The sequence below is a fragment of the Myotis yumanensis genome, unplaced genomic scaffold, assembly GCF_028538775.1.
Source record: "Myotis yumanensis isolate MYYU_CA2020_CCGP unplaced genomic scaffold, mMyoYum1.0.hap1 SCAF_3, whole genome shotgun sequence".
NCBI lineage: Eukaryota > Metazoa > Chordata > Mammalia > Chiroptera > Vespertilionidae > Myotis > Myotis yumanensis.
Window position 1 is genome coordinate 152,798,312 of NW_027223754.1, and position 25,646 is coordinate 152,823,957.

At 42.4% G+C, this 25,646-nt stretch overlaps 1 protein-coding gene across 2 annotated transcripts in view; it reads right to left on the minus strand.

The window, feature by feature from the left end:
* Positions 1-25,646, minus strand: part of SRGAP1 (SLIT-ROBO Rho GTPase activating protein 1) — a 255,335-nt gene that overhangs the window by 85,338 nt on the left and 144,351 nt on the right. For both annotated transcript variants that reach the window (XM_070409810.1, XM_070409811.1), the window contains exons 4-6: positions 24,085-24,147; positions 996-1,178; positions 371-499 (exon numbers count right to left, since the gene is read on the minus strand). In XM_070409810.1, coding sequence (XP_070265911.1) covers positions 371-499; positions 996-1,178; positions 24,085-24,147 — 375 coding nt within the window. The remainder of the gene's footprint in view (positions 1-370; positions 500-995; positions 1,179-24,084; positions 24,148-25,646) is intronic.

Below are 25,646 nucleotides of genomic sequence, written 5' to 3' on the forward strand. Positions count from 1 at the left end.
AGAGAGAGAAACATCAATGATGAGAGTGAATCATTGATCAGCTGCCTCCTGCATGCCCACCACTGGGCATGTGCCCTTGACTGGAATCGAACCCAGGGCCCTTCAGTCCATAGGCCGACGCTCTATCCACTAATCCAAACCAGTAGGGCCTAATTTGCTTTTCATGGTTTTAGAATGCACCTTTTTTCACGTTCATCTGACAATTGAGAGTGTCTTAGTATCATGTATGGTTTAATTAGCAATATTTTTTTCTTTCTGACTATTACATAAAATAACAGTTTTACTATATGATGGTGTTTTAGAATCAATGAATTAGAATTATTGCTAAGTTCATCTTAATGTGGAAAACATAAAAACCTCAAGTACTTACATCAATTAAATCTGAAAGATCATGAATATAATACTTGAAAACAGAGGCATTGGTTGCTTCGAGAGTCAGGAGGTATTCATTCCGTGCCTTAATCGATTTTAGCTTATTTTCTGAATACTTTGCTTGTCTCTGGCAATGAAGACCCAGGCATTGGGGAAAACAAGAAAGTCATTTTTAAACAAGACAGAGAAACACACATGAATTTTTATTAATCTAAACAATTTATTCTACATCTACAAATAACCTTCCCAGTCCTTTGAGTAAAGTACATTTCAAATCTGATTTAAATAACAAACTAAAATTACCCAGCTATGGGGAATAACAACAATGTATTTGGGCATTAGGCCCATTTGCAATGAAATCTCTTTGTTACTATTCAAGTTCTCTACATTGTGTATTGAATACTTGGCATTCACCACTAAATGATGTCCAGCTGTTATTACATGATTTTTATGTTCCTTAAACATTCTGCATTCCCATGGGAGGAAATCCATGTATTTCACGATAATTTACAATCTGTATCTATCAGCTATTGCATCGATGTTCTTCAGTTTGTCACCTCAAATGGGGACGATAAGTCATCTCAAGTGAGGACAGAAAGACTGGGCGATCTGTTTTCACTTACCTTTTCTTTCATTTTTTCAATTTTCTTTACAGAGCTTCGCCGCTGATGTCTCTCTTCTAGTCTAATATGAAAGACTGGATCGCCAGATCTCCCAATTTGCTTTTCTTCTTGTTTCTCGGCCTCTTTCAGCTTGCTCTCTGCACTGATGCTCTCCGCATGATACATATGGTATGTTTTCATCACCTGCAAAAACGTGACCCAAATTGTTAAAAGATGTCTGTTTGTAACTTAGAGAGTAAATGGAAACAATTATATGACACATATGTTAAAAATATCACCTTCCAACTTTCAGATTGTTAGTAAAATAGATGAATTATGGAATATTGTTTCTACCTAAAGAAAACAGAAACATGCAAATTAAATTCACCTGCCAGGAAGAGGCACTGAGGAGACAGGCCTTGATGAAAAAATGATTTAGAGTCTTATGCAGGCTTTCAGTGTACTTGAGAAGTTCCCTTAAGCTTACAAGTGTTGCTCTAAAATCTCCTCAGCATTATTAATTTGCACAATAAACCATTATTCATGAATAAATTTTAGCCTAACCTTGGATTTATAAAAAACTCCAAATTAGAACAGCCCTTACTAAATTTTATTGCTTAAAATCTACTTGTCAACATACAAAACATAAATAATAAGGCTCAAACATAGTTTTAATTTAAAAATATTATTTTTCGTACCACAAAATAAACTTTATGTTCAGTGTAGAAAACATATAATAAAAAAAAAGAAAAAAAAACAAGCAGAAATAACCACTGTTAAAATTTTGGTATATAGCCTTCCAGTCTACTACTACTATTACTACTACTACTACTACTGCTACTACTACACACACACACACACACACACACACACACACTTCATTTTAAAATGACACTTATGATTTCTCCTTTTAAAAAAACTGGGCTCATACTAAATTTACCATTTTTAATGTCCTATGTCCTTTTTTCACTTAATGTAGCAGAACATTTTCTTTTTTTTTCCTCTTTAAAAAAATATATTTTATTGATTTTTACAGAGAGGAAGGGAAAGGGATAGAGAGTTAGAAACATCGATCAGCTGCCTCCTGCACACCCACTACTGGGGATGTGCCCACAACCAAGGTACATGCCCTTGACCGGAATCGAACCTGGGACCCTTCAGTCCGCAGGCTGACGCTCTATCCACTGAGCCAAACCGGTTAGGGCCAGAACGTTTTCTTATATCACTAAATATTCTTCTAAAATATAATTTTAAGGGCTGTACAGTATCTCTTTATATGACTGTGCCATAATTTACTTAACTAATTACCTATTGTTTAAGATATTTCAACGCTGTGCTTTATTCAACTCCTTGATCTTCTCTTTGAAATAATATATATAATTTCCATTTTAATAAATTTAGAAATGTATAGAACATAAATTTTTTGCACGGTATTCTTTCAATGTATACTGTAAACATATAATAAATTCTTAGTTAATAAAACATTTGGTTATTATTATTCCAGAAATATCTGTTCACAAAATTGTGTCATATTTCCTAGAATACATTTCCAAAGGAGAATGGCAGGGTTAGAGAACATGTACATTTTTGAGGCTTTTGAAACATACTGCCAATTTAACACTCAGCAGAACTTGAAAAGAAATCTATAATCTCTCAAAGCACCTTAGATCACATATATACTTAATATCTTCTCAAGTAATAAATGTATTCATTTTTATTCCTAAAATAAAACCTATTATATTTCTACATAATCTCTGTATTATCAGATACAGAATAAGAATAATAGTCACAGATTTTCAGAGATTTTACTTAAAGTCAGAGTTTTCCAATATAAGTTCAATCTGCTTCTATTTGCAGAGTCAGAGATCTGGGCCAATTCTGAAACCTGTTTATTTTGAGCACAATTATACTCTTTAAAAAGAAGCAACATGCATAAGGTGACACCAGCACACCTGTATCAAGGAACATACCAGAATTTAGTACCCAATGAGCGTGGTGGCATCTTTCTCTTAAATTATGTCAAATTCTCATCCAGAGAAGATAGGTTTTATCTCATTTATAAATAACCAGAGACAATTTTATAGTTAAGGTACAGTTGTTAAGAAGTTGAGATTAATGTAATGCTTTCAAGTAAGGAACTTGAGTTTTCTCATTTAAAGATGAGTTATAAACTAGTTTGGTTACCAGAAGCACCGCTGGAATATATGCATTTACTTAGGTCGGACCATAATGAAACTGCTGCTTTTGTAGGTTATATAAAAAAGGGAGAAAAATCAGCATTTTTAATGGCTTAACTTAAGATACATTCTCAAGACGACTATTTTTAAGAGCGAAACATGGGGTTAATGAAGAACCTTTACATCTTTTCATAAAATCTGGTATGAGCAAATTCTGTGACAGGCACAGCTGACCAAGAATCAAGTAGTAAGTGCTCAACTAGAAACCCCGGCAGCCTGTTCTGAGCTGCGTGCAACTGCAAAGTGGTCTGTTTTTAGTAATTATCAAGCCTGCTGGGGGAAGTTTGATTGGCTACGTGAGTTTAAAAGAAAAATAAAATAGTGTTAGGAAGCAGCTGGGCAGCTGAGGAATGAAAAGGGAGTCACCCTGCAGCTGGGCAAACAGCGAGGTCACTGAATGGGCTCCACACCTCACATTTCTAGGCTGGGCTCTGTTTGTACTCCCTGCCCCAAGCAAACCCACGCACCATTTGGGTGCTGATTCCAGTTACATCTTTAACTAAGAGGGTGAAAAAACAATCTCTCTCTCTCTCTCTCTCTCTACACACACACACACACACACACACACACACACACACACACACCACCACACGTTGCTCAGCTGTCTGTATTCTTCTTGCTCATAGACAGGAAAGAAGAAATGAGGACACGTGACTCCCATCATAGCTGGATGAAAAGGCATCCCAGACAGCTGTGGGTACCTGAAAAGTCTTTTTTGAAAAATACATCACAAAGAAAAGAACTGATCTCCCGACTCCTGCTTTATTTAGATGCTGAGGACTAGTATAAGCAGGTAATTTGCACAAATGAAACTGGCTGCCAGCATGGCATTTCTTATTAACTAGCCTGAGTTAAAAGGGAAACACTGGAGTCTGGCCTAACGGAGCAAGAAAAGGGTGTAACCAGCTCATCATTATGTGGTTCAGCATAATAGCTGAGGATTCTGTACGCAGTTCAATGGCAATGCACAGAAAGGAAGTTTCTTTGTTCAGTTTCCTAATCTTAGGGTTTCCGCTATTCTCTAAAATGTTAACAGTTACAATGAATGAATTTAAAAGTTGGGGAGAAAAACACTAAAAGCTTCTTTGAGAACTCTAATTGTAGATAATGAGTCCAAGCACAAACTGCATTATTTAAAAGGTGAACTGTTGACAGAAGTTAAATGTGTTTTGTATTTAAAATAAAATAACTGACAGTTCCCTTTTTCAGAGAAGTAAAAGAAAGCTTTTATTTTTTTTAAAGATGCATTTTAAAAGCATATGGCAAAGAAAACCGCAGCTTCTCCATCAGCTTAATGCAAACACAAGCCTTTGCATACCAAATGGCACGATAGGCGGAGTTCCATTTAAATGTGCTCCAATAGCATAGTTCCCTCTTGAAACCTTCTCCACTAAAACTTCATGCATAATTCTCCCTTGAACACATTCAATTTATCCTTCTGCTCCATCTTTCCTTAAGTGCAGGAAGAATATAGTCAAGAAGAAGGTGACCATATCACGGATTTATTTGTGAGGTTGCAAAATCCTGACAGACCAATATATCTGACACTACTCTTGTACTTTAAATCAGTATAATCAAAATATCCATAGTGAATTTCAATATTCAGCACCAAGAGATCATTATGTATTTGAAAACCATCCATGTGTTGGCAGAGATCAGTGGATTAAGGCGATAAATTCTACTTTTTGACTTCTGGCTCAGAAGTTAGAAGGCGTGGCTCCAGGAATGGATCTACCAGTCACCAGGTGTGGCTATAGGAATGGATCTACCAGTCACCAGGTGTGGCTATAGGAATGGATCTACCAGTCACCAGGTGTAGGGAAGTTATTTAACACTTTGCTCATCTTACAAGGTTTTTGTGGACGCCCAATTGTGCATCCCTGTGTGTGTGTAACTTAAACTTTACTGAGTACTTACCATATATGTGTGTACATATATATACTATCTATACCATTAATATATGTACATATATGGAATATGTTTATATTTAGCTAAACAAAAATTATATAATGCTCACTATGGTGCCAGAGATTGTTCTAAGCATTTTACAAAAAAAATTTTATTTAATCCTTCTAAAAGTTCTTTATCAGGTAGGTACCTTTATCTTCCCATTTCACAGATGAGGTAAGTAACTTTCCCGAGGTCACGTGGCTGGTAACTGGCAGAGCTGTGGCTGGGACTCTGGCAGCCAGGCTCCAGGTTGGTCTGGGCTGTTAGGCCACACCCTTTGGAAATTCTAAAGCATTCTACAAATGGAAGTCCTCTTTACCTGGGGGATACAGTTACTTTTGTTTATATTCAGGAATTGAGAAAAAGAAGGAATGAAAGGTAAGTATTAATTCATTCAACATTTGCTTGGGCATAAAAATAAAGACTTGGTTTTCATCTGCTGTAAATTTAAATTTTTGGAGATTAACAAAATGGGCCTTGGAGATTCTCATGGACACAGATGAAGGGCATTCAGGCTGGAAGGACAGTATTGGCAAAGGTACAGTGGGGCCCATGCAGGTGCGGTAGGCACGAGGAGACCAAGATGGCAGAGAAGGGGTCCAAGGACGTGCTAAAAAGTGGATGGTTGGGTAATTGAGCTGAAGGATAAAACTGGGGTAACTGGCTTGGAGAAGATCAGGAGAGGCATGAGGCCCCAATTAAGAAGTGTTGCATAGCCAAAACCGGTTTGGCTCAGTGGATGGAGCGTCGGCCTGCGGACTGAAAGGTCCCAGGTTCGATTCCGGTCAAGGGCATGTACCTGGGTTGCGGGCACATTCCCAGTGGGGGATGTGCAGGAGGCGGCTGATCGATGTTTCTCTCTCATGGATGTTTCTAACTCTCTATCTTTCTCCCTTCCTCTCTGTAAAAAATCAATAAACTATATTTAAAAAAAAAAAAGTGTTGCATTTATCCTTCAGGGGTTTGTGAATACACAGAGGTGTAAACAGAATGGTCAAAGCAGTACCTTAGCGACAGTCTGGTGAAGACAGGCAGGATGGGTGAACAGTGGCCTCAGAGTGGAAGAAGAGGGGATGGGAAGTAAGAAAGAGGATCCGGAATGACAGCTCCAGGGCCTGTTCTCTGCTCTCCCTCTCTCTGACCTTAAACTTGACGCTAAGTCCTCTGCCTTGCGGCTTAGGCGCCCTTTCAGTCTGGTCCCCGCGCCAGCCCAAGCAGCACTTTGTGTCCTGCCTGAGTCAAGCGCTTGACGCTGCCTCCTCAACATTTGCACTTTCCTGCTTCTGTGTTCTCTCCCAAGCCAATCCCACTGCCTGGGGTGCCCTCCCCTAGGACCTCCTCCTGGGAACATTGTGACTCACCCTCCAAGACAAGCTCAAATCTCACCTACTGCTAAGTGTTGTTCCCCGGTTCGTCAGCCAGCGTGACCTTGTTCTTCTGACTGCCAAGGCCTACTTACGATTGCACTGAGACTCTGTGCCCTGTGTTATAGATATTTGTGTACCACTCCGTATTATAGATTGTAAATCCAGCTAGGGCACCAATAACATCTTAGGTGCCTTCAGATCCTTAATATTCCCTTATATACAGTAGGAATATAATAGGCATTTGGCGAGCAACAAATGAAGCACAGAAATCCATTTTATAGTCAGCTTGTCCTTTCATCTAACAAGTATTTACTAATATTACTAGCATGTACCTGGCACTGTTCTTCTCCACCACCAGTGAATACCTGAGACTGGATTGATGGGATGATAAATAGTTCTAAACCATTTGTGAAATATAGTTAGTACTGGAATTTATGGCCCTTCAAAAAAAAAGTGTGGTGGAGGTGGTGAAAAGCAGTATGTCAGTGACAATATTTCCTAATTCCATACATAGCCTGCTGTTTTACTAAACCCATCAATCACTAAAAGCTCTTCTGCGAAACTGCATTCTATGGGTTTCCTTAAATATCAACAACCTGGGATAAAGATCTCTTCTCTACAATCAATACATATAGGGCTCTAATTGTTACTGAGTTTCTCCAAGTGCCAGACTCATAAAACCATCGGGTTGGGGCCAACAGCCTTGGAAACCCATCCCTGTCCTTTCCCAGGAAACTCTCAGGTTCATGGTGCGAGCATGGTCCCCCCGCTGAGCCCCAGGGGGCTGTGCTGCAAGGAGTCTGGCTCCTCCAGGGGCCCATAGCCCCAGTCCCTCCCTCCAGGTTAGGGCCTCTGCTCTGCCACGCTGTGTCCCTGGGGGCTGAGACAGGGGTGGTGCGAAGGAGCTGCCTTAGGAGAGCACTCAGAGCACGGTCTGCTGGGGCCTTACACCTGCAATCTCGGGCCGTCTTGCTCTTCACTGTACTGAGCCAAGCTTGGGGTTGAATCCAGCCTCTGAGACAGGCAGACCTGGAATTGAGTTCTGATGCTACTGCTGACCTGTTGGACACGTTTCTTAATTTTCTTGAGGCCCAGTTCCTCTGAGCTAAAATCGGGAGCAAATGATAGAAAGCCTGGAAGCACATGACAGGGTGGGTAACTGTCGTTCCTGACAGTTTCTAAGGTGCGATGTAGACGATGTAGACGTAAGCATTCAGGCTCTGGGGCCAGGCTCGCTGGCTTCATACCCAGGCTCTACGCAAGGAGGCACAGGCCACTGTCTCCCACAGGCAAAGCAGCTGGGAGAACGAACCAAGGGGCAGCGGAAGCGGAGGCGATGGAGGCCCTTTCTGCTATTTCATGTTGCAACACAGGCTAGCGGAACACTCATACGCCGGGGAGGCCTGCCGAGGAGCTGATGCACAGAGACCTACATGTTCATACAACACTACCTGAGTTCACACTTTGAAAAGGCCTAGCTAACCTATCTGCAATGTACACCTCATAATTAGCCCCCCTTTGGATGCCTGCTGACAGTTACTGTAAAACGAAGTGGACGTTAGCCCAGATTTCAGGGAGCAGTTTATATTGATCTCATTTATTCATCAGCCCGACAGGTAGTGAGTACCCATAAGCCAGGCACTGCACTGCAGCTGAAATCCCTACCCTACTCTTCCTGTGAGACAAACAGGAGGTAGGAAGGGGCAGTCACTTACTTCAGGGAAGGATGAACGGGAGGTAGGTGGAGAAGAATTCCTAGGCTTTTTTTTTTTTTTTTAAATCAGCTTATATTTAAGTCTGGGGGCTCACTTGGGGAGAAAATTTGCACGGAGCCTATGTTTTATTTATATAAAGTCAGGAGAGGCCAACCCTCAACATGAATGTCACTCTGTCAAAACCTACAATGGATCTCTCAGTCCCCACCCCCACCGCTGCCTCCCACTTTTATTCTCATTCGCAGCATCGACGCTGGAAAAGCTACTGATCCCTGAGGTAATTAATGAGTGTCAGTAGGATGGTCATAATGATGAGTTTTCGTAACCCACCTCCGCTCATTAGATTCACATGGCTCTCTATAAGTCAATGAAAGCAGAACTTACAAAACTTAATTATATTTGCAAAGTAACATTTACAGGAGAATTCACTTTGAGAGGTAGTATACTGGTGGTTAAGAGCTCAGACTCACAGAACAGACTGTTTGGGGTCAAGTCCTATCTGTGCGGCTTCTCGCTGTGCGATCTTAGGCAAGTAACTTGAGCTTTCTGTGCTTCAATTTCCTCACTGTAACGTCAGCATAACAACATTACCCACTGCATAGGGGAGTTGGGAAGATTAAATGTGTCAACATATAAAAAGGCACAGAAAAAAAGAGCTTGACATATAATACGTGCACAGTAAATGTCTGCTACTGATATTTGAAAAAAGTACCATAAAAGAATTCATTTTAATAATGGGTAATGATTTGTCCATGACTGGAAAGATGGCCATTTCTAACAGAGGTGAAGGGAAAGAAATTAGCAACATTTCCACTTATTTTAGCAAAGCTCTTGAGATTGAGCAAATAGGTCAAGATGAACAAATAAATAGCATGAGATACTGTCTTTATAGCTAGTTGATCAAAGGAAACTTGAGGTATGTTGTGACTCCACTGAAATGAAATCAGTATGACAGTCTGAATTTATCATCATTTATAATCCAAACAAATGCTTTGAACAAAAGGCATTGTCTGGGATTCTGGACCCTGCTGACTAGGGGCTGCCAACCAATCAGATGACAGGGCAACAGAGATGCAGAGAATAAAGAAAACAAAGGGAAAATAGAGAACACATTTGCAAAGGGAGAAAATATGGTTAATGAAAATCTGTTTGGTGTAGGGCTAAAGATTTTGTTTCAGAGTTAATAGTATAGAACAACATTTTAATGGAAAGAGTTTAGGTCTATGAAATTCAATAAACCTGAATTCTGGTCCTAGCTTTGCTGCAAAATAGCTTTATAACCTCAATCTTTCTGACCCTTAGCATTGAGCCTCATCTATTAAGCCTCTTCTATTAGAGGTACCATGACAACATAAGGTCTCCCTACAGGACCAAAATTAAGGATACAATCGAATCTAACTGTACATCTCAAACACCTTGAAAAGTGTGGAACAAAAGAGAAAGTACAAACTAGAGTCCCGAGCATAGAGGGAAAAACTGATGGTGTAACTAGAAGGCTTCTTTCCTGGAGAATTTGAATAGGTTCCTCTAAAAAAAGAGTATTTGCTTGGCCTGTGTGGCTCAATAGTTGAGCATTGACTTATGAATCAGGAGGTCCTCGTTCGATTCCCTGTCAGGGCATGTGCCCAGGATGTGGGCTCGATCCCCATTGTGGAGGGTGGGCAGGGCTGCGGGAGGCAGCTGATCCATGATTCTCTTTCATCATTGGTTTTTCTCCCTCCCTTTCTCTCTAAGACAATAAAAATATATTTTTAAAAAAGAATATTTGATGAAGCTCAGAGGAAATAGGTAGGATGGCATTTAGTAGTCTATCTGACAAAATAATCCATAGTATCATTCCTGTTTTTGTTTTCTGTTGGAGATTTACTGTTTTCTTCTTCCTCTTCAAGAGCCAGTGTTACTGGAAGGAGTGTCGTGTCCCAGATACCCCAGTGTGAGAGCCTCAACCGGCCAGTGCCCCGCCCGGGACCTTGCAGCAAGGCTTCCTTGAACTCTGCTGGCCCACAGCTCTCTCACCTGTAGAGACCTCTCAGGCCCTTCCCACCTCTGAAAATCTGTGAGTCCATGATTTCAGGTAATAATCTGGCAACAACTAAATACCATAAGAATTTATTTTCTGGGGAAAAATATGCAATGTACTTCTCAGTGACTAAGAGGGTTGATTTTTTTCAATGCTAGGGTAAGTGGACGATACATTTTTTTAAATATGTGTTTTTATTGATTTCAGAGAGGAAGGGATAGGGAGAGGGAGGTAGAAACATCAATGATGAGAGAATCATTGACCAGCTGCCTCCTGCACGCCCCCCTACTGGGGATCAAGCCCCCAACTGGAACCGAACCCAGGACCCTTCAGTCCGCAGGCCAGCGCTCTATCCACTGAGCCAAACGAGCTAGGACAAGCGGACAATAAATTTTAACCAAAAGGAAAAGCCAGTGTAACAAATCATACTAATTCACTCCCGCTTCTGTGGGCCAGAGGCAGCAAGGAGTACACCAGCCATCCACGGTGAGGGTATAAAGTTTCTCCTAGAATTCACTATGGGCTCCTAGGCCAGAGCTCACCTGCCTTGCTGTGCAGAAAATATCTAGAAATGAACACACTGTTATATTGATGAACCTGAAACGGGGAGATCGATCACTCATTAATTAGCTCCCAAACTGATTACTGATCAATCATCAAGTGCTCATTAAGGAGGAGAACCCAGGAACGATTTGGTAGGTGCATGGTTGACACACCTATGGATTTGCTACACCTTTTATTTTTGACTGTTATATTTAAGTTAAAGCAGGGCATTAGTCATCGTTTTCAAAATGCTGAGTAGAACAATAATTTGTAAATGGCAATATAAATTGCAATTAGTTTCATAAGATTTTGTTACTATAATAAAACTATTTAACGAGAAAGTACTAATTTAGAGGACAAATTGTTTTATGCCTTATTCAAAATAAAATGTTTCTATATGTAACATAAGTCATTTATATTTATTAATCTTAATCGGTGCTAGCTCTATTTCCAGCAGTGACTAGAGGTAATTTGTATTTGAAGTCTTTGAGTCATAGACAGGGGTTACTGGCTTTGTTTATCTCTAATGAACTCTCGACAAACATACATAATCAGCAGAATTTCTGGAGCCCCCTACTATGTATTACAAATAGACCTTGTCCTACTTGATTCTATTACATTCTATTACTAGAAATCCAATTATATTTCATTCCTTATTGGTTTACACTAGTTCATTAGTTCCTAAGGGTAATTTCTAATGAGAGCAACTAACAATTTAGTGTAATCTCTGCCCACTTCACAATTGTCAGATATTTCTAACATGAAATAAATGTCATTTTACCTAGGAAATTCTGATTTGGCAAAAGATATTTTCCTTTTCTCTCTCTCGAGTCCTTCACTTGCCGTCAGGGCAAAGAGGAAGTGGGCAGAGGCTTTTCAGAAAGTCCAGCTTGATACTCTCCCTATTTTCCTATCAACCATTTGCTGGTACTCTGACAATATCAAAGTGCATGGAGTGCCCTGCACAGGCATGTGGTTTTGTGTAGCTGAGCTCTCCTCTTCCTCTATCACTAATTTTATGTGTCAGCTTCACCAGGGAGCCCCTACCCACCCACCCACCCCCACCCCCACCCCCACCCGCACCCCCGGCCCCAGGGTGGCTCTGTGCTTGCACAGAGCTGTGGAGATCTCTATCTGGCCCGGCCCCCCACACCATATGCGGGAATAGCTCACCAGTCACACTGATAGGACCTATGTATCTGTTGAAAGGCACGTCCCAGCCATTCGGTGCATTACTTGGATGCAACAGAGATGACCCCATACAATTTCAGAGTGGAGGCATCAATGCCGGTAGTGCTTTCCAGTCACTGGACAGGGAACAGATTCGGAGATTTGGGACAAATGCCGAATAACTGAATTCCATAAATGCCAGCACCTCACAAATCACAGCCCCTCTCCACGTACCTGCTGCACAGCCACCCTCTGAGGAAGGGGTGGTGGTTCTTAAAATCATAACCTGTTCCATTTCTAAAAAGCTCAGGAATCTTACTGCCTGTGTTCAAATCCTTGTTTTGCCTTTTAGCGTGTTCCATTGTTGTCTCACCTCTAATTAGAAATCCGAACAGTACTTACCAGGACACACGTCAGGCACCTGCAGTGCTAACTGGCACACAACGAATGCCAGTGCAATGAATAAAACTCCCGTCTCTGCTATCATGTCTTTAAGCCACAGTAAGCCTTAGCCCTGTTGTGCTCACTTGTTTATTCTCATACACCTGAAAGCTGAGAGCCGAGGGATGGCTTTTGTTTTATGGATCAAAGAAACGGAGCTGCAAAGAGACTTAATCCTTGCCCAACAAGTCAACAGAGAAAGTCAGTGAGAGAGAAGGTCATGCAGAAAGTCCTTATTTCCAAAAGGCTTTTCAGAAAAGTCTTCAGAGGCACTGAAACACAAGTTTAATCTACTGAAAAAAATACCCAAGCGTTGGCACATGAATGCATATTAACCAGGCCACACGGAGCACGGCGGCTGCAGAAGTGGCAGAGTATCAAGGAGTTGGCAATGTGGAGGGGAAAGCGCATGTATAATGAAAGGCCAATGAATTTACTAGAATTTCAGTCACCTGCAGTTTTAAATATTTACTTCTTTTCGAGGAAATGTGTCACATGTCTTCAATATTTCATGTATGTATTACATAAATGAGTTATATGGTTCAGTATTTGAAATATTTAAGGAGAGGATACAAGATGTTTGAAATCTTAAAAGCCCCACAACCCTTAGAATTGCAGCATCAACTAAAAGGCAAAGTGTGATGTGGAATCCTTTTCTTCCAATGAGAAATTATTTGGAATTTGAGACATATACCTTAAACCTCAAATTCAATATTTCTCACTGCATTTATGGAGGAGGAGGAGGAGGAGGTGGTGGTAGTAGTGGTGGTGGTGGTAGAGGAGGTGGAGGAGGAGGAGGAGCTGTAACTTTCTGAGTTTTCAAACTGCTTTGGAGTAGATGTACAACCATCTTTTGATGCCTGTGTTCTTAATCATCTCACTTTGGTATTCTCCTGAAATCTTTCAACTCCTGATTTTTCCTTTCTCTCTAGATATGGCTGCAGAGGGAAATTCTATGAATATGCCCTGTGTTCTTCCTAATTGTATGACTTGGCTCACTTTGCTCCTTTAGCCTCCAAAGCCTACTCCGCGCCCCCCCCCTCCCCCGCCCCCAATCTCTTCTAGTATTGAAATCCTGTCCATTTTCAGACCCTTTCCTCTGAATTTTTCTCAATCCTCAATGGGGAATTAATTTGTCTCTTTGGATCTCCAAAGCCCTCTGCCTGGACCTCTCTGTTGGTACAAAATGGTCTGCCTTATGTTATAATCACCCATAAAAAGAGTTCTGCCTGGTCTGAGACTTCCTAGCTGTGTGACCTTAGGCAAGGTACTCAACCTCTCTGTGCCTCAACTACCCCATAAGGGCTGTTAGAAGAACTTAAAGAATTATGTGCAAAGTACCTGACTATTTTAGTACCTAAATATTACCATATATATACTAAACAAAGCTAAGTCCTTTAATTATCCAATTGAAAAAATCCTGATTAAGATGTCTGTTATTAAAGCATTCTAATAATTTAAAAGTTCAGACTCTGTAGTTCAGAATCTAATAGTTTGGATAATATATCCTTTGAGAAGGACTCTTAATATGAAACATTCTATAGAAATTTTTTGTTTTTACTAAAATATACTTTCTTTTTTATTTATTTATTTATTTATTTTTTTATTGCTTAAAGCATTACAAAGGGTATTACATATGTGTCCTTTTCCCCCCCCTCCTGCCCTTGACAATACCCCGGGTTCCCCTACCCCCCAGTGTCTTATGTCCATTGGTTATGCTCATATGCATGCATACAAGCCCTTCAGTTGATCTCTTAACCCCCTCCCTCCTGCCCCCCAACCCTCCCCGGCCTTCCCGCTGCTGTTTGACAATCTGTGTGAGGCAGAAAATATACTTTCTAACACTTTTTCATATCTAAACCAAATAATTTTTTTTCAGTACTAGTACATACTGTTCACTTCTTTTCAAAGATAGTCTTATTTGTAGTTCATAAGCACCAATCAGAGCTAATTCTCAAATCTCTGAGAGAAAATGAAAATTCCAAGCAGGAGCTGGGGGGCACTTGGCCTCATTAATGAGCAGGGTGTCCCACGAGACATCAACACATACAGCTTTTAATCAAACAGTTGTCCTCACAGATCCTTGCAATGGGAATTTTACTAATCCCAATCATTTTGGCAGGAAAATGAAGCCAGGATAAATTGGCTCACCTATTGTCAACACCAGGATCAGAACCCAGAAGTTGGCCGAGTGCTATGATCCCAACACCTCTCTTTCTTTCCATCTAAGTGTCTAGTAAGAAAGCCAGGGAAAGGCTATATGGAAACACTTCATCAGCCTGAGATCTCTAAATAGAGTGCTTTTTAACAAAGCTTTCCAGGTGGCGTCGCAGAAAACGAGGTATTCCAAAGAGGTTTTTAATTTGGGCGCTTTTTACATATACTTTATGCCTTCTTTCTCTTTGTTCAGTGTTTTGTTCTAAGACCCAGACTTCTTTGTAGTCCATCTCAAAGGAATGAATTTTCATTTTCACTACAGAAATATATACTTCAAATACTTAAAATGCCCTTGAGCTAAAATAACGACTTAACCAAAATATAAAAATAAAAAACCTCTTTGAGGCTCAGAGACAAATCTTCTGATAGGGGGTGGGTGGCAAGTACCTTGGGCCCTCTCTCGGAATGACTTCTCCACCTTGCCTTGGGCATGTTTCTGCCTGAGCGAAGAATGCATTAACTCTGGGTCTGGGGAGGCTCACACAGCCGCCAAAAAAGCTTTCTTCAGCAGTTCTCCGAGGTGGAGTTTGCAGGGAAGGGCTTGAAATAATAAACAGTGCCTTCCCTCCCATCTCCTCTAAAAAATAATTAGCTTTTTATTTTACCATTTTTAAAGAGAAATGTGTTTCAAAGGCACACAAAGGCCAGAGGCGATGAGGGCACTTGGCAACCCTGTTTTCCAAATACAGTGGGGCCTTGACTTATGAGTGTCCCGACTAACGAGTTTTTTGAGATACCAGCTGTCTCTCGGCCGATTTTTTGCATTGAGTTGATAGAGTAATTTGAGTTAATGAGCTCCTTAACGAGCTCGGTCTCGGAACGAATTAAACTTGTAAGTCAAGGCCCCACTGTAACTCCTGTACAAGACGCTCAGCAGCCTCTGGCTTTGCGCTAGGACAGCTTCCATTCTCTAGGCATCAAACTTGGTTAGACCAATCGAAGGTAGAGCTCAGAAGGAAAAAACAAGGATGAATGGCGTATCTGGTAATGGAAGCTTAGCAGTAATCACTGTGCATGAACAAACAGCTAAGCAGGTGGTGTTGACACATGTAACACTAGAGGTAAATGAGAGATGTTGTTTTAAAGAGGCAGCCCAAATGAACATACGCTAATATAAAAACCGAATGTGCAAAGCCATTTGGGTTTGCCCTTTTTGTAACCCGTATCAATAGTCTGGAAAGGTCAATCAAGTTTTGACAAGTGTCAATCAGAACATGCAGTTTGAGTCTTATCTGTTAGATCAGGTTCTACCTTTCCTCCCACCACTGGCCTTGCACATCTTTCCCGAAGGCAGCTGCCCAGTGGGGAGGTGATGGGCCTCCGGGCAGGAACTGGGTTTAGATTTTGGAGCATTTATTTACGGTCTGTGTGACCCTGAGCTAATTATTCTGAGTCCCTGGTCCCACTTGTTAAAACTGGATTAGGAATACCTGCCTCATAGGGCTGCTGCGAAAAAGGAATGGGGATACTGTCTTGACTCCCTATAAGGGTTGGATAAATCTTCATTCTCTCAGCTTCCTCCTCTTAGTTTAATGGCATTTGAGAATGGATTAGCTCTTGACTATGGCTTAGCCATGTGTGTCACTGATATATAGCAAGTGTGATCATCAATTACACATAATTAGCAATCAATTTCATGTGGATTTATCATGACGTCTATGTTCATCTCTATTAGAGTTTGCTGTGTTTTTTTTAAAAATGCTGAAATTAATGCTGCAAAGCCCAAAGGAAAGAAACATTAATATAGGGTCAAATAATTACAAAAGTCCACCATAACCTTTTGAGATTTTGGTATTAGGGGACAGGCTTAGCACTTTACACCACTGTTATGATGAGCCCTTTAAGATTGAGGAAAGCAAATTTTGTTTTGCCTCTTTCCTCTAACCTTTTGTGTCACCATTTTTCTGTATTTACGTCCCCACTAACCAATCACAGCACTGTTCACGTTTACTATTGATTGGGTTTGCTTAGGGGAAGTTACTTTCCTTTTTCTTTCTGTACAAAAGTCATATACACCTACTGTAAGGAAAAGCCACACACACATCTGTGATCACTGCCAGTGTCATCCCTGATCTGAGAGGCAGAGCAGCAGCTGCTATCATTCCACTCCCCTGATGACAGAGAGGACACTGACTCTAACATTCATTAAGCTTCCAGGTGCCTGGCATGGCTCTGACTGCTTTATCATCTATAGTAACTCAGCTTTCTTTTCCCTCTTAGCACTCATACCTGTCACACTATACATTTATTTGTTCACTGTCTGTTTCTCCTCTCTAGAATATGAATGCCTTGAGAGGATGTATACGGTCTGTTTTTATTCACAGCCATATCCCCAGACATCTCAAAGTGCCTGGCATAGTAGCAGGCATTCAAAAAAAACGTTTGTTGAATAAATAGTCTTTGTAACAACGTGGGCGAGCCTCATCCAAACTGTTGAGGGGCTGAAGAGAACAAAAGGGCTAAGAAGGAGAAAATGTGCTCTTGCTGCCTCACTCTGAGGGAGGGGGAGACCTGGGCATCTCCTGCTTTGGACTTGCACTTATGCTCGAACTTATACCATCGGCTCTCCTGGTTCTTTCTTAGGCCTTTGGACTCGAAGTGGAACTATAATCTGGCCCTCCAGCTGTTGACTGCATCTCTCTCTCTCTCTCTTTCTCTCTCTCTCTCTCTCTCCATATATGTATGTAAATATAAGTACTTATCTACACTAATAAAAGAGAAACGTGGTAATTAGCGTACAACCGCTACCCTTCCCATTGGCTAATCAGCATATCCTTATGCAAATTAACTGTCAGCCAAGATGGCGGCCGGCAGCCATGCACTGAAGCGAACAGGGAGGCTTGCTTGCTCCAGTGACGGCGAACTCCAACGTTCCCGCCTGAGTTGCCAGCCTCTCAGCTGCAACTCTAAGCAACTATGTACTATGTTGCAAATAAGAAGCTAAACAAAACCCCAGAAACCGGTTTTCAGTCAGCCAGGTTCAGCCAGCCAGACAGCAACATTGTATCAAATACAGAAGGAAAAACAAAGGCCAGAAACTGGCTTTCAGCAGCCGAGGCCTCAGAGCTAAAGCAGGCCCAGAATAAAAAAGAAAAAAAGAAAAAAAGGAGTTGTTGGGAGCTTTAGTCACCCGCCAGCCGGAAAACGGCCCTCAGCTCCTCACCCAGACTGGCCAGGCACCCCAGTGGGGACCCCCACCCTGATCCAGGACACCCTTCAGGGCAAACCAGCCGGCCCCCACCCATGCACCAGGCCTCTATTCTATATAGTAAAAGGGTAATATGACTCCCGGCACCGGGATCAGCGGAGCCGAGAGGCCTCCTGGCACTGGGATCAGCGTGACAGGGGGCAGCGCCCAAACCCCCTGATTGCCCTGCGGCTCTGTGAGTGACAGGGGCAGGGCCACAACCTCCCTATCCGCCCTGCTCTGTTCGTGACAGGGGAAGGCGCCCCAACCCCCTGATCAGCCCTGCTCTGTGCCTGATAGGGGGGAGCTCCCCAATCCCCTGATCGCCCTGCGGCTGTGTGTGTGACAGGGGGGAGCTCCCCAACCCCCTGATCGCCCTGCGGCTCTGTGTGTGACAGGGTAGAGCCATAACCTCTCCATTGGCCCTGCCTTGAGTATGACAGTGGCGGCGCCCCAACCCCCTGATCGGCCCTGCTCTGTGGGTGATAGGGGGTGGCGCCCCAACCCCCCTCCACGGGCCTTGTTCTGTGTGTGACAGGGTATAGCCATAACCTCTCCATTGGCCCTGCCCTGAGTGTGACAGGGTGCAGCGCCCCAACCCCCTGATCTGCCCTGCTCTGTGTGTGACAGGGGGCGGTGCCCTAACTCCCCTATCGGCCCTACTCTGTGAGTGACAGGGAGGAGCTCCTCAACCCCCTGATCGGCCCTGCTCTGTGCATGACAGGAGGGAGCTCCCCAACCCCTTGATCGGCCCTGCTCTGTGTGTGACAGGGTACGGAGCCCCAACCCCCCTGATGGGCCCTGCTCTGTGACAGGGGGCAGCGCCCCAACCCCCTTATCAGCCCTGCTCTGTGAGTGACAGGGGGCAGCGCCCCAACCCCCTGATCGTCCCTGCTCTGTGCGTGACAGGGGGTGGTGCCGCAACCTCCCCATGGACCCTGCCTTGAGTGTGACTGGGGGCGGTGCCCCAACCCCCCAACCGGCCCTACCCTGAGCATGACTAGGGGTGGCATCGCAACCTCCCGATCCGCCCTGCTCTGTGCATGACAGGGGGCGGTGCCCCAACTCCCCAATTGGCCCTTCTCTGAGCCCGACCAGGGGCTGCACCTAGGGATTGGGCCTGCCCTCTGCCACCCGGGAGCAGGCCTAAGCCAGCAGGTTGTTATCTCCCGAGGGGTCCCAGACTGCGAGAGGGCACAGGCCGGGCTGGGGGACCCCCCTCCCCTCCCGAGTGCACAAATTTTTGTGCACCGGGCCTCTAGTATGTTATATAAATATATTTCCATCCCCTTGGTTATGGAAACCACAAAGTGATACAGCTCCCCAGGTTGGCTAAGTGATCTGAAATTCAGATACGAGTTTGCTGACTGCCAGTCCAGTCATTTTTGTTTCTTACAGCACAGTGCTCTCCCTGTTTTCTTAACCCTACTTTGATTCTCTTTCAAAACTTAAACCCAAAAGACTAGTGAATCAGACCCAGAAAGAGAGTCTGAGGATCTTGGTTCACTTTTTAGCCCAATGAGTTCCATCTGTGAGATCATTTAAAAGCAACATTTCTAAGCAGGCAGGTTGCCAGCGAAGCACATATTCAATTTTTTACCTATGCTTTTGTTAAAGCAACTAATGCGTGGGCTCTGGACCTGGACTTGAGCTCCCACTCTACTACTTACTGTGCAACCTGGGGCAAGCCTCTCTGAGCCTTAGTTTCCTTTTCTGTACAATGGGAATAATGACAGTAAGAACCTCATAGAGATGCTATGAGGATTGCATGAGATAAGGCAAGCACCAACGTGCTTAGCACAATAACTACCACATACCTAATAAGCATGCATAAATGTTAGCTACACTGACAGGCATGGCTCGTCACTTACAAATACCTCCCCTTCTCTCTCAAATGAACAGAATTCCCAATTTGTAACTGGTGAGGAATGATCTGGACAGCTAGCTAAAAGCCTGGTGGAACCATGTTCTAAGCTCTGGCCAATGAGACGTAGGTGAAAGTGGTACACGAGACTTTCAGTAAGTCCCCTTAAGAGACAGGGGCCCCGCCTTTCTTCCCTTTCTCCATGCAGATGTACTGGCTGGAGCTCTAAGAACGAACCTGAGTTATGAGGACAGAGGTTACGATTAGGTTTCTCTGAGCAGTGGATTCGGAGGAGCCTGATCTCGGACGGCTTTATGTAACCTCCTGACCAGCCCAGGGATGCCAGTCTCTGAACTTCTTTTATGTGAGAGACACTATAAACCTCTATTTTGTTTATGCTGTTATTTTGAGTTCCTGTCACTCAAAGCCAAACGAATCCTAACTGCTGTGGCTGACCCTTGTGGTCTGCGAATTGAAATGGAGGCTTGAGACCATTCGGAGGCCCTGTTTCTGCAAATACAGGCAAGACTGAGGCAAAATACTGGAAACCTGCCCTCCTCTTCCAGACGGCGCTCTGCTGCCGCCACCCCATCTTCCCTGCTCAGAAGGCCACGCCTTTATGCCTGATGCACACAACCTGTGCTCAGAGAATCTGAAAAATCTGGTCCACACTAAGGTACTAGTATAATGATCCTAAAGGATCTCTTCCTGTTCTTCCTGGCCGTTTACATTTTATGTAAGACAAAGCTTTCTGGCATAATGTTCGGCATAATAAGCAGACCTCTGGGAGAAATATTTTGGGGTAAGGAAGTCCACACAAGAGGCTGCTGCCCACACTAGGGTCGACTCTACTGTAGTACCAAGCTCTCCCCTGGTAGAAGGAAGGTCATATACTCAGAATGTTCATGGACGAAGAGAAGGGAAGGAGTGAATATCTGTCTGAAGAGGCAATTAAACAGCATCCTCAATTCCCTGAGGCTACTTTTTTTATACCTGTCATTCAGAAATCATTATTACATCACTAGAGGCCTGATGCATGAAATTTGTGCAAGGGTAGGCCCTCTCGGCCCCCGCTGCATCGGCCTTCACAGCCTAGGCTTCGTCCAGGAGGTCGTCCTGACAGTTGTTCCCTGTTCGAATGTTCGGTAGATTTGCATATTATGCTTTTATTATTATAGACTAGAGGCCGAGTGCATGAAATTCATGCACGGTTAGGGTTCTAGGCCTGGCTGGCAATCAGGGCCACTTGGAGCCTTCCAGCTGCCAGCTGGGGCCTTCCTTCATTCTGTGCCGCCTCCTGGTGGTCAGCACAGCCGAGAGCGATCCATCTCCCGGTTGAACTCGCCTGGAGATAATTTGCATATTAGGCTCATATATATATATATATATATATATATATATATATATATAGACTAGAGGCCCGGTGCACAAAATTTGTACATGTGGGGGGGGGGGCCTCAGCCTGGCCTGCACCCTCTCCAATCTGGGACCCCTTTGGGGGATGTCTGACTGCCAGTTTAGGCCTGATCCCACAGGGTGAATAAGGAACCTAAACTACGTTTTCCCAACTCCTGGCCCACTGATCAAATACTCCTCACCTTTTCTCACTTTCTGAATGTAAACTGAGTACATATAATGGATAGATTTCATTTGAACAAGACAGAATTTGTATATCCGAACATAAAGTGTCAGAGAAACCAAGCATCATCTTTTTGAGTAAAAGACGTATGTGTGTGTGTGTGCATGTGTGTGTGTGTGTGTGTGCGTGTTTGTGTGTAATATGAAGGTCTTCTGCCTGCAAAACATGAACTCTGACCCCAGCTGAGCATGCACTCTGGATAAAGTAAAAAAAAAAAATTTTTTTTAAGAACTCAAAGTGCTCTACAGTGTACCTAATTAAAAAGTCATTGCTGCCCTGGCCAGTGTGGCTAATGGTTAAGAGTGTCAGCCCTTGGACCAAAGGATCTTGGTCATGGGTTCGATTCCCGATCAAGGGCATCTACCTGGGTTACAGGTTTCGATCCACAGCCCAGTCTGAGTGTGTGCAGGAGGCAACCAGTCGATGTGTCTCTCTGGCATCAATGTTTCTCTCTCTCTTCCCCCCCTTCTCTTCCCTCCCTTCCACTCTCTCTAAAAATCAATGGGGAAAAATATCCTCGGGTGAGGATTAAAAAAAGAAAACAACAGTAACAACTCATTGCTTGTCTCCTCTACCCTTTAATTCAGGGGTCCTCAAACTTTTTAAACAGGGGGCCAGTTCACTGTCCCTCAGACCGTTGGAGGGCCGGACTATAGTTTAAAAAAAAACTATGAACAAATTCCTATGCACACGTCACATATCTTATTTTGAAGTAAAAAAACAAAACGGGAACAAATACAATATTTGTATTTGCATGTGGCCCGCGGGCCGTAGTTTGAGGACCCCTGTTTTAATTCCTCAGCTGGTTCTGAGAGGTCAGTGACTCTGACAGGGTCACTTGAACTCTGGCGGCCATTCCTAAGACCTGGCTCCCTCAGGCTTTCAGACTAATCCTGATGAGAGTTCTGAGGAGGTGGCAGCTGACTTGATTCAACCACGCAGTTTGCTAAATGTCTGAGTCCACTTGATAGGCTGAATCCAGGAAAAATTTCACTATACACATCTCTCACTGAGATAAAGTTTTCATAACAGTTTACTGACTTCTCATATTCAACAATCAAGTTTATCTTTGCCACCACTGTTTTGACTAGTACTACTAATTTCAGACCATAATCAACAGGCTCTTGTCTCTGACTGCCATGACAACCACCAGATTTTTTTTTTTAAACAATGCCCAAACAAAGGGAGTCCCGAAGAAGTGCCACGAAGCCCTCATCGTAAAATGGTTCAATGGAAGATGAGATACGGTTTCTTTTCTGGAGGTCTCAGGGGCACAATGCTCATTTAACTGTTAAATTCTATATCCAGAGTTTCTGGAAATGGTAGATGCCTGGGGTTGTCAGAAATTAATAAACCACAGGCTGATAAATGGTCTTTACAATCAACTCTACTTCATTAGGTATTTTAAAATATGGATATGACCTTATACCAAGAGTCTTTTGTATGTAAAGTTGAAAGTTTCTGAAGGAGGAACTAACACATAAAACTGTCCATTAAATTCATAACCACAGGTGTAGCAAACGTGCTACAAAAAATATAAACGCATCACACAAAAAATTGGAAAGTGAGTTTTATAAGAATAGCACTACTTTCATAAAAGTTTAAAACTGTGGGTTCTTTTAATTAGCAAGTATCAATGGAGCATTACAAACAATTTAATTCCCCAAACTGCATATTAAACACATGGATTTTTAGGAACAAAAGAAATTGTAAATCAAGAAACATTTTAATACTAAGTTTCAGGTTTAATTTGCCTGTTAAGAAAAATTCAAATAATCTTGTGCAGTGCAAATACAAATATCTATAGTTAGAACAGATTATTATTTTTCATTTCTCATTAAGTTATTATGTGTTATAAAATAAAAACTCATCAAATTCCTCCAAAGGGAATTTGCATTTAATAGTATGATCATTAAATGTAAAACAAATTTACATAGACATATGACTAATTCCAACTTGTAACCTCATTGATTTTGGTTTTCTTAAAATAATTTTGAGTTATGTAATTTATATACAGTGGCCTGAATAAAATGTAAATTCAGAAAAGCAAATTATTGACAAAAATAGAAACCTCCTGCCCTAGCTGGAGTGGCTCAGTTCGTTGGAGTGGAGCTCCATATACCAAAAGGTGGCAGGTTCAATTCCCAGTAAGGGCACATACCTAGGTTTCCAGTTCGATCCCTAGTAAGGACACATGCTGGAACCAACCAATCGATGTTTCTCTCACATCAATGTTCCTCTCTCTCTCTCTCTCTCCCCCTCTTCCTCTCTCTGAGATCAATTAAAAAAAAAAAGATACCTCCCCCAAAACTAATTTTAATATAGTAAGTCCTAAACAATTTCACTGAAATGGAAAAAAAATTTTTAAGTACCAGAATAAAGCAATTCTAAATTTCTAAAATACCAGAATGGCTAATTTAAGAATGGTAACAATTTAAAACCAATATCTGGAATTGAAAAAAATGTGCAGATCACATATGATCCAACCAATTAAAAACATGTCATATTAGAACACCTATAATCTAGTTTCTTAAAGTGTGATAACTGAATATACATACTTACCTGAATGCAGTCTCCCCAAATTGGTAGGCAATGGCAAAAGAATACAGCAGTGTGCATCTATCCACTTGGTTCATTATTTCAACCGGACAAGCATCCGTCAACACCCTAGCTGGAATGAGTTCTAATAAAAGCAGTATTTCTGCAAACCATAATTCTAAACCAAAGAGTCTTGCAAAAGAAGAAAGATTATGTGCTTACCGTATACAGCTCATTAAGAACCTTCATTAAATCCTCATGAAGTTGAAATGCAATCTCTTTGCTCTGTAATTAAGAAGAAATTAAGAAAGAATATTTTAAAATGTAATAGAAACTTGTTCCTAAGTTATTTACATCTTAAAAAGTCCGCTGACTAGAAAAAGGAGAATGTAGTATGTAACACCACAGAAGGCCAGCACACCTAATAAAAGAAACATCTTTGACCAGAAGGACCTTTCCAAATACTAGATATATGCACCAAAGGTCAACACAGGCTGGACAGAAGCGAACACGTGATTGAACAGTCTGAATGGCTCTCCCGACATCCAAATCAGACTTTATTAAGAAGAGAGAGGAAAGGTAAGCAGGGGAAGAAACATCACGCTTGCTCAGAAGTTGAGTTACAAAACTGGGCAATAAAAATGCATGCCTACATCCTGTCTCCCATCTCGATATTGTCACAAAGGAGTTTTGCGGTGCGATTCCAAAAAAGCTAAGTTAGAAACCAAAAGGGAAATTCATTCTCCCTTCTCAAAATAACTATTTGACTGACTATAATTTTAAGAAAGCACTTTCAAAGCAATGAGATGGTATGACCACTTACAGTTGACTTACCTTCACCTCTGTGTTTATTATAATTATTCTCATTAAAACAAAAAAAGAAGAGTGTTACTCTTCTACTCAGTTGGTGAATAACAGCATTTAAAACAGTCTTCCCTAGGTTAATCCTGAGAATTTGGTAATATCTGAATATTTTTTTTCAGCCAAATCTGTAAGCAGTTTTAAAGGAAATCATATATCCAAATTGTGTGTGTGGTTGTTTTTTGTTTGTTTGTTTGTTTTTTCTGTTTTGGGTTCATTATGTAAGTCAGCTACTCAAAGTGGAAAAAAAATGTGTAGAATGGCTTAATTTACAGTTTGAGACAGTAACAACAACATCCACTGGTTCATTTGTGTGTCTGCCACTGGACTGTCGGTATGAGGGGTAAAGGCCATACCTTTATCAGCTCTGTGAGCCTGGTGTCCTACACCGTACTCGGGCACAAGGCCAGGAGTAGGATGAGGCAAGTGAGACACGTAGGCATGGAATTTAAGGAGGCATTCACTCTCACCCCAGTCCAGGGCAGGCTCGGGCACGTAGGAAGCTGCCAATAAACACTGGCGAAGTGAATCCGTAAACGAGCTGAACTACTGTGTTTCTGTAACAGCTGACGTAGTTCCTGTAATTGCTGAAAGCTGGCCCCTGGGGAGAGGGCAGAGAGAAAAGGCCCACAGACCCCTCTTAAGGAAACACGAGGACTGCGATGAAATAGTCCAGCTGTGAGCCCAAGGCCACGGGGTCCGGCCTCCCTCAAAAGAGGCCAAATGTGATGAAGCGAAAATTCTTGGAAGATAACATGGGAAGATGACATCAGAGCGGTACCTGACTCTGAGAAACTCAATTTTGTTTGTGAGGAGCGCTGCTGTTTCTCAAGCTCCCATAGCTCCTAAAGTCTCTCGGTTGGAGTCAGAGGTTTTGTGCTGGCTGTGCCTCTGCTATGTGAAGAGGCGGGTGAAGAATCACT